Source organism: Zosterops lateralis (assembly GCF_965231275.1).
Source record: "Zosterops lateralis genome assembly, chromosome: 4".
NCBI classification, from domain to species: domain Eukaryota; kingdom Metazoa; phylum Chordata; class Aves; order Passeriformes; family Zosteropidae; genus Zosterops; species Zosterops lateralis.
In genome coordinates this window covers 13,533,688-13,542,891 of record NC_139765.1, presented here as the reverse complement: position 1 = coordinate 13,542,891, position 9,204 = coordinate 13,533,688, and the positions used below count along the sequence as shown (strand labels likewise).

Here is a 9,204-nt window from a genome sequence, read left to right as displayed (position 1 = left end):
TCTATGTTGTGTTATAGATTTCTGCCCTTCTATTTTCATATTCCAGCTGCTGGAATGTGCCCCCTTGGATCAAATGGGCTCTCCTGAAGGCAGGCCCAGGGAAAAGCTTCTTTACCTGGCAGCCACTGGCCCTCAGTTGGAGTCTTCAGCAGGCAGCAGAGGCAGCAGCTATGCACCAGAGGGGTGGGAAGGGAAAGCCACCCTGGGGTCACTGTGCAGCTGCACAAACCCCATCAAACCCAGAAAGCCACTGGAAGTCTCAGGACTCAGGAGCAACTACAGCTTGCAAGGAAATCCCTACCAAAGGCAGAAGTTTGACTGAAAGTGCTTTGTTTCCTCTGCCTCTGTTTTGTTCTTGTTCACAGTTCTCTGATTTTGTGATCTAAGTTCTACAATAAACTTTCCTTTTACAGCTAGTGATTATTGGATTACCTCTGGCATCCCTACTGCAAGGGAAGGGTGAAGCATTTCCTCCTCACTCTGGTTTGGTCAGGGTCTAATCCTGACGCTAAGGCCAGGCAATCCTGAAGCAATCCCAACCTGACCTCTCACTGCTTCTGTGCTCAGTGCCTCAGACAATGCGAGGCTGGTTTAATTCTTGCTGCAGCTGGACAATGGGTGACACTCCCTGGCCAGGCTGCCAGCAGCAGCCCCAGAGGGGCACATCTTGGATGCAGGACTTGGCTCCATTAATGACCTTTATTGAGGAGAACCTATGACACAGACACCTCCAAGAGCTGATCTTCAGGGCTTGTCTTATTTTTATGGACCTGTATCCCAACTGTGTCTCAAGCCAGCTGTGGTATTCAGGATACACTTGGTGGAAAAAATGCTCTGAGTATCTTGGCAAAAATCACAGCCAAGAGATTTTGATTTTACTCTAGGAGAAAACAGTGAATGAAAGCAAGGTTGGTAGATGAAACCACCCCAAACCATTAAAATGCCCAGGAACTGTTGCATAGAAGTAACTAAGCAGAGACAGACATGAATAGACATTTCAGAGACAAGTGATGCTTTATGTAAATAAAAGAAGTTCATGCAGTATTGCACATGCAAACAATTTTATCTGGTTCTAAATGACAAATGTACCAATGCAAGAAAAGGACCTCACTGCCAAATGGGCAGTTCAGGGAGGAGGCACTGCCAATGCAGATATGCCATCAGAACAGCAAGCAGGGTTCAGGACACACAAAGAACACCTTGGAGGTAGCACTGACAGAGTTACAGAGCTCGCAGCAATCACTGGCAGATTGGGTTCCTTTTCAGCACACACTGGACTTCCTGGAAGCGTTTTGGGTTTGTGGCTGCAAAGGCCTCAAATAGTGAGTGATGTTTTAAGGTGCTAAGAGTGATGTTTGCTCTGTGGTGAGTCACATATTCTCAATAGAGAAATTCTGTTCTTTCTTGGGAAGTGGCCCACAGGAATCTCATGGAGTTTAACAAGACCAGGTACTGGTGCTGCACTTGGGTCAGGACAGCCCCTGGGATCAATCCAGGTGAGGAAGAGGAGAGGGAGCAGCCCTGGCAGAAGGATTTGGGGGTGCTGTGGGTGAGCTGGCCCTGCCCAGCCGTGTGTGCTGGGACCCAGAGCCCCCCTGTACTGGGCTGCACCCAGAGCCCCAGGGCAGCAGGGGAGGGGGGATTCTGCCCCTCTGCCCCGCTCTGCTGAGACCCCCCTGCAGGGCTGCATCCAGCCCTGGGCCCAGCACAGGAAGGACAGGGAGCTGCTGGAGCCAGGCCAGAGCAGGGACACCAAGGGCATCAGAGGGATGGAGCAGCTCTGCTGGGAGGAAAGGCTGAGGGAATTGGGATTGTTCAGCCTGGAGAGGAGAAGGCTTTGGAGAGACCTCATTGTGGCCTTGCAGTGCCTGAAGGGAACTTATAAAAAAAGAGGGAGAGTGACTTTTTACATGAGCAGGTAATGACAGGACAAGCTTTAACAGTTTTGAACTAAAAGAGAAAAGATTTAGAGCAAATATTAGGAAAAAGTTCTATACTCAGGGGTGATGAGGCCCTGGCACAGTTTTCCAGAGAAGCTGTGGCTGCCACTGGATCCCTGGCAGTGTCCAAGGCCAGGGTCCATCCAGCTGGATGAGGCTCTGAGGAATCTGGGATAGTGGAAGGTGTCCCTGCCCATGGCAGAGGGGTTGGAATTAGATAGTCTATTCCAATCTAAACAATTCCATGATTTTATGATCAGTAAGTGATCACTGGGTAGCAGCAGACAAGAGGCAGCACCACGGAATCCAACTCTGACTTTTCAAGTCAGTCCCTTGAGAGCCCTCTTGAAAAATGCCATGCTTTTTCCTTAAAATGTTTGCATTTTTCTCCCTACATCATGGCAATACTTTAAAGTAATTTTCCAGTGAATCAGTTTGGAGGGTATTTCTGCCTTTAGGCTTCAAGAAATTCCTATTGTGTTTACCAACTTCCATTTTAGGAATTGTCTGGAGGCTTCTTGGCCAAACTGATCAGGGAGAGCGAAGGTGAAAGTGTCTCAGTTACAAGCATCTGGAGTTAATAACAGTAGTTTTGGAGGATCAGATGATTCACAGCTATGTTGACAGCATTTTTCAGGGTTTTTTTGCCAGCCTGGAGAATCTCCTGTAGCTGTCAGAATTACCTTCTGTACTTGAGGATGTGCATGAAGAAAGTGCTCACTTCTGAAAGCTCTGTGGTTAAAAGCCACTGTGGTATTTTTGACCTCAATGACAGGCAGGACTGAATGAATGGCAGGAGCCCAAGCCACTCTTTCAGAGTGAATAAATGTTGAATAAGCTGTTCTTAGAATGGCAGCTGTGCCCACACCCACTGTCCCCTTGTAGGTAAAACATGCTCTACATCAAGCAGGTACTGAACCTCCCTGCTGCCCTAATTCCACACCCCACTCTCATCCTCTGCCCTGCTGGATTCATGTCTTGCAAAACCTGTAGAAAAGTCTCCAGCTTGTGCTCTCTGGACCCATCACCTCTCCTCTCTCCTGGGGATCCTCAGTTCCCTAGGGTCACTGAAGCCACCATGCCTTAAGCCTTGTCGCACATATCTTTTGGATTCTTCTTCATCCTTTTAGCTTTCCTTTTCCTCCCCAGTGCCTTCCTAGGAATTTTGACAGTCCACCTCTCCAAGTTCAGTGCATAAATTAACTCCTGCTGCAGGCAAAGGCTAAAATCAACTGTAATTCAAATTATACTTATGGAAGTATAAAGTTTACAGTCTTTATAAGCTGTAAAATAAACATTTGAGAATGATTTTCAGCAACTCACCACTGCTCAGAATCCTTGACAGTGAAAGTAATTGGAGAGTGCAGTGAAAGCTTAAAGTGCAACCCCCCATTCCCATGGTTTTCTGTTGGAAGTTTCCTGCCCAGGTACAGAAGGATGCTTGTTTTGGATAAACCACTGCTGAATTCCTCACCAGCCCACATAATGACTTGGAGAGAGCTGTGTTCCTCAGGCTGTTTGAACACATAACACAGCCTCGATCTGTTGTAACTACAGCAATTATTGTGCAAAACCAGATGAAATGGCTGATATGTATGGCTCTGTCTTCCAAGCAATGCTGAAATTTCTATTACACCTTCATCTCCACAGCTGGCAAGCCAGCAGAATCAGTCTCTATGCTCTTGTAGGTAAAGCAAATCACTGGCCAGGTTTTCCAAAGAGGTTTAAGTAATTGATGTTTAAATACTTGGTTTTACTCTCCTCCTCCATACAAAATAAAAAAATAAATAAATATGAAATAAAATTTAAGAAAAAAAATTTAAAAATCAAAACATCCGAAAAAAAAAAAACCCAAAACAAAACAAACAAACAAACAATACCCCTCCAGACAAAACCAAACCAAACCAGAGCCTTCTCTCTTTGTGTTAGTTCCTGGAATTTGCTGATGTCACAGGATCACAGCGAGTTCTCGTAGGAGCCGACTTCTCCTTGAAGGCGTCCCCGTTTCCTATTTCTCCGGAGTTGCGGGGTGACTGTTCCCGGCCCGAAGCCCCGCTCGGCAGCGAGCCCACGCTCCGTGGCCATGCCCCGGGGGGACGGCGCATCCCGGGCCCGGCGGGGAGGGCGGCGGCCGCGGTTGGAGCGGCCCCAGCGCGGCCGGGCGGCTCCGGGGCTCTGAGCTCCGCGCCCATGGCGAGCGGCGGCCGGCGCGGCGGCTCCGCGGGGCGCGGCACGGCCCACGGCACCAAAGGTGACGGGCGGGGGACACCGAGGGGCCCCGGGCATGCGGGGGGGATCCGGGACGTCCCTGGGGAGCGCGGGGCTAAGCCGCGGGAGCGCGTCCCTGGGCACGGGGAGCCGGGAATGCCGCACGGCCGGAAAGGGCCCCGCGATCCCCTGCCAGGAGAGGGGACCCTCCTTTGGAGCCTTGGGACACACCTCGTCCCCGCTCCTGCCCGAACTGCCGGACACGAGGCAGCGGCGGGGCGGGGTGTGCTGCCAAAACCCTGGAGGGGACAGGGGAACAAAAGGAGACTAAACAGCTGTGGGATAAGACTGGATATTCCTCAGAAGTTTTGGGCTCCAGAACCGATGGCTTTCCTTATTTCACTTATCCATGCCATGTTTAGGCACCAGGTCAGTATCAAACTTATTGTTCACCGTCATTTTCCCCATTCTCGTTTCTTTCTCTTTTGATTACTTGAAGTTCTGGGTGATGTAACTAAAATTTACAGTAACTCAGAGTTCTTGTTAGCTGAGTAGGTTTGTGAAGATAAGCTAAATGTCTGCTCCCAGCCTGCTCTCCACAGAGAGCTACCTTTTTTTATTTAAACAGCTTTGTGCATCCTATGCTCTAGTCCCCTGTCAACATTTGTTGTTTTGGGGTTTTGGTTGGGTTTTTTGTTTGGTTTGGTTTTTTAATTCCTTACATTTATTTTTTCAGGTCTATTCTCAAACATCTGGCTGTGGCGAGCTGTTGCCGGAGTTCTTACTGCTGCTGTCATTTTGATTTCATGCATTCAGTTTGGTAAGAAAGGAATTTTAGAAGAAAAATATAATTATCAAAAGAAGTTACCAAAGTTTTGGGTTCTATACTCAGAGGGTGGTGAAGCCCTGGCATGGGCTGCCCCAAGCAGCTGTGGCTGCCCCAGCCCTGGAACTGTCCAAGGCCAGGTTGGATGGGTCTTGGAACAGCCTGGTCTGGTGGAATCTGTCCCTGCCCATGGCAGGGGTGGAACAAAATGGTGTTTGAAATAACTCTAAGCCACCATTCTGTGATTCTGTGCGAATCTGTGATTTCTGTTTGAGACTGTGGGCCAGTGCTGCAGAAACAACTCAACATGCTTCAGTAGGGTTAGGGAGGGCTTAGTTTAGTCTTACTGTACTTTTGCTATCACATTTTTCACATCACTGTTGGTCTTAACCCAAATTCAAGAAAACAAATAACAGCAGGATTATTGTCCTACCAATCTGCAGTCCTTCAGAAATGACATTGTAATAAACAAAGTTATTAATTCAGCTATGAGGAAGCAACATGTGCAAAAGCTGGAGCTGTTGGGATTTTTCAGCTGTAGAGTAGTCCTTGGGTGATACTTTATTATCACCTTCTCACTATTTCTACCAACGTGTCCCTGACCATCCTTTTAGGGATATGTCAAGAAGCAGGAGGGTGCAAGATCCAGAATATATGGATTACAATAATTATTTCAGCTGGGCAGAAGTAACAATTCTGTGGCTAGACTGGGATTATTTTAGATGATGAAGTCAGAAAGTAAAACTTTTCCCAGCTGGAAGAAATGTTTTTTGTCTTTTCCCAGTAAACCCTTCTCCAGCCAAAGACCGGAGTGTGTGCCCTTCCCTGGAGCTGTGTCCATCAGGCTGGCTGTACTTCCAGAGGAAGTGTTACTACCTCTCAGAGAGTGAAGACACCTGGAACTCCAGCCAGAGCTACTGCTCTTCCCACAATGCCTCCCTCCTGGTCATCGAAAATCATCAGGAGCTGGTAAGGGAATCAAAAGGGGATCCTGTTTTCCCCCCAGTTCACTTCTAGGGAACTGCTTGTCCAGCCTCCTCAGCTGAACAGTTAGGAAGCTGATGTAAGAACACAGTGAGTCAGCAACCTGCAGAAAACTTCATGTCTCTTCTCCCTGAAAACAGGAAACATTTGAGCAGTTGTGTTAGAAAATGTCTGAGTGCTTGTCTGAGTTACATTTGGTGCTGCTCACAGCTGCTAATACTCATATTGAAGGCATCTCTCAGGGTAAACATTGTTGCGTCTCATTTATCTTTAATTAAACAACTGTTTTCTCATACTGAGATAGGTTAATGACATACAAGTTGGTAAATATGTTAATTGTGACCTTTGGAGTTAGGAGATAGTTACCCAAAATGCAACTCGGAGCATTTTTTTTCTATATTATACCACAATATTAGGAAAGATTCCACCCTGCACAAAGGCCTAGGAGTATGTACAACATCTGTATCTGTTCCAGACCTCGATAGCCAACCTTGATATTTTAGAATAGTCTCTCTAGGTCAGTCAACCCCATCCCAGTAACCAGTCTCTGTACATTTAGGTTTTAATATTGTTGCTTCTCCAGGAAAGGCTAGATTGTTGTTCTACTTTTGTCCTGGATCAAAGACTTTATATCTTGATAGCTGGACTGAGCATGTAGAACTTCTTTTCTCATGTGTGTTTATTCCTACAGAGCTTTATTATGAAGATCACCAAGCAAGACCCATGGATTGGACTCCATGAAATAAATAAAGAGTTCTTTTGGGTAAATGGAAAAGCATTAGACAACAAACTGTAAGTTGATGCAGAGGGGTTTTGCTGATGATATTTGATTGTAGGGGAGTAAGAAAAATAATACAGAAATAGTAACTTGTAGAAAATATCTGTTATTATGTTGAAGGGATGATTATGGAGAGGGTATGGAATGCAATGAAGATTTCACATGGCATTGTTAAAACTGTGGCAGATGAAAGTTAGGGGATAAATTTGTAAAGTTGAGAAGCAATATGAGGCAGGTAACAGGTGTTAGAGGAAGTTAAACCAAGAGACACTAAGATACCAAATTGATGGGGGGAGTAAGGGAAGATTACAGTAACACAAATTCCTCGTTATAGAATATATTTTGCAAAAATACAAATCTGCATGTAAGTTGTGCGAGACTTATAGCAAAGAGATTTGGGAGACTGCTAAGACACATTTCCATTTTCATAGAATGTTCCTCTGAAAGAGGCTGCTAGAGAGAAAGGAAGATGTGAATTTATGTTGCATGAGCTGCTCTGAGGCCAGAGCCCTGCGTTCTGTGCCACCAGTGCCAGGTGTGGGACACTTTGTTCCTCTCCCTGGCAGCTGTCTCATCTCCTCAGAGGCTGCTGCAGCTCATCCTGGAGCAGCTGCTGGCACGAGTTGGCAGAATTACCATTGATAGGCATAAGCACTGAAATTTCACAAGTCTGAAATTACCTGAAAAAGTGGAAAATGTAAATACTTCTAAGTCTGTGACATTACTGGTGGTGTGTGACTATATTCACTTCATCCCCAAGCCCTGAAGGCTTGAACTGACAAAGGCATTTAATGTGAGATGTGAGGAACACATGGGCACCTCAAACTGAAAACTGCCTTCCCACTCATTTATCCCTTGTCTGCGTGCAATACAAACATCCCCTGATGCTTTCATTTTCAGTGAAGTTCTTCCCATTCTTAGATTTCTGTCTCAGACTGCCCCTCCTGAAGGGGAGGGCAAACACCCTGATATCTAAGCTCAGCTGTTACTACCCTGGTGGTAGGGGATTTGTCCCTTGGCTTTTCCAGAGATCATTCCAGTTTGCTTGGTCTATCCACAGAACTTTACAGCACTCTGTTTGAAAACACAGTTGTTGAGGGAGTACCTTAGGTCTTATGTAGGGACACCTACAGTCTGGAAACTCAGGTTTGCTTCTTGTTTCCCGCCCACCCCCTTAATCAGGGTGCCTGTTGGGTTCTGAGGAAGGGAGAAATGAGAGATACATTTGCTTCACAGCTTCTGTTGGAATCTTTTAGCTGTATAGGAGAATGAGGAAGTGCAAGGTGGTGGTGCCCAACTTGATGGCACAACATCCCTGAGAAGGGCAAACCTGAGTTTCAGTCTCTGCTCTAAGGGTGTATTTAACATTACGTGGCCACTAAACAAGATACAGGAGTACTATAAGTCCTGGATTTTGTATTCTGGGCACAAGATACCATTAAGAAAATACAATCTCCACAGTGTTCTCTTCAAGACACAAAACATCATCCTCCCGTGGTGCCTTGCCTGAGATAAATCAGGCTTTATTCGATGAGAACCTGAGGTGCCCATAGCTACCTTTGCTCTATTGTAATGTTTGATTGTGGTGCCCAAGTAATACTGTCTTCCCTTCTCCCTGACAGATTTGAAGTAAAAGGCTCTGGAAACTGTGCCTATCTGGAGTCCAAAGGAGTTTCAGCCTCAGGATGTTCCTTAACCAGGAAATGGGTCTGTAGCTTGAATATCAACTCAGAACAATAAAGATGGGCAAAGCCACCACCCCTGACACTCAGAGCTCTGATATGATGCCAGCACAGGTTATGTCTATACTTTGGGACCTGGGAATGTCTCCAAGCTTCTACACAGAGGTGAATGACTTTTCTGGTGGCCAGAATTCTCCATCCATGGAGGAAGGCTTTAAAGATACCATTTAAAAGACTCTCTTCAGCATCTTGATAAGTAATTTCTTTGCCCCATTTTTCCAGCTACTGCCCAGCTGTAATTTCTTTTTGTTGGGCCATCAGTATTTCTTCCATTTACCCTTCTCTTGTAGGAGCAGCAGTTCTTTCTTTCCCTTTTGGAGGTTTTTGTTCTGCTTTTCCTTTCTCCAGGCTGTGTGCAGGGATGGGTGGTGAAATGGGTCTGTCTGGAGGAGTGCCAGTGTCTCGTGGATACAGGATAATGCAGAAGTGAACACTGTTGTTTTAGACAGGATCACAGCAGATTCCTCTCCATGTTTGATGGGATGCATTTTGCATAGTATTCCATGTTTTGTTAATGTTATGTTACATTAATCCTGTTAAATTTTGGTGATAATACTGTTAAGCTAATCTACGTAGCTGCACTGCACCTGAAGTTATCCTCACAACACTTTCTTTAGCCAAAAATAGTCACAATAGATAAGAATATTTATTTACCTGAGCATCTGCACTGATGGGTGGGAAGAATAATTGGAACTGAAGGAGTGATAGTGAAGCTGCAAGCATTAA

The 9,204-nt window shown here is 46.0% G+C and overlaps 1 protein-coding gene across 1 annotated transcript; it reads left to right on the top strand.

Moving 5' to 3' along the window:
* Positions 1-3,475: 3,475 nt before the first annotated feature.
* On the top strand, positions 3,476-9,174 carry LOC310908029 (C-type lectin domain family 2 member L-like). Its single transcript, XM_083858658.1, has 5 exons — positions 3,476-4,191; positions 4,885-4,968; positions 5,759-5,943; positions 6,650-6,750; positions 8,359-9,174. Exons 1-5 carry the CDS (start codon positions 4,131-4,133, stop codon positions 8,474-8,476), a joined length of 549 nt encoding a protein of 182 aa, XP_083714784.1. The 5' UTR covers positions 3,476-4,130; the 3' UTR covers positions 8,477-9,174.
* The last annotated feature ends 30 nt before the right edge of the window (positions 9,175-9,204 follow it).

Bases quoted from the DNA above. Each gene is read 5' to 3' on its own strand.
- LOC310908029 (XM_083858658.1), top strand. From the start codon at position 4,131: ATGGCGAGCGGCGGCCGGCGCGGCGGCTCCGCGGGGCGCGGCACGGCC. The intron at 4,969-5,758 runs GTAAGAAAGGAA...GTCTTTTCCCAG, and splicing joins GATTTCATGCATTCAGTTTG to TAAACCCTTCTCCAGCCAAA. The intron at 5,944-6,649 runs GTAAGGGAATCA...TTATTCCTACAG, and splicing joins TCGAAAATCATCAGGAGCTG to AGCTTTATTATGAAGATCAC.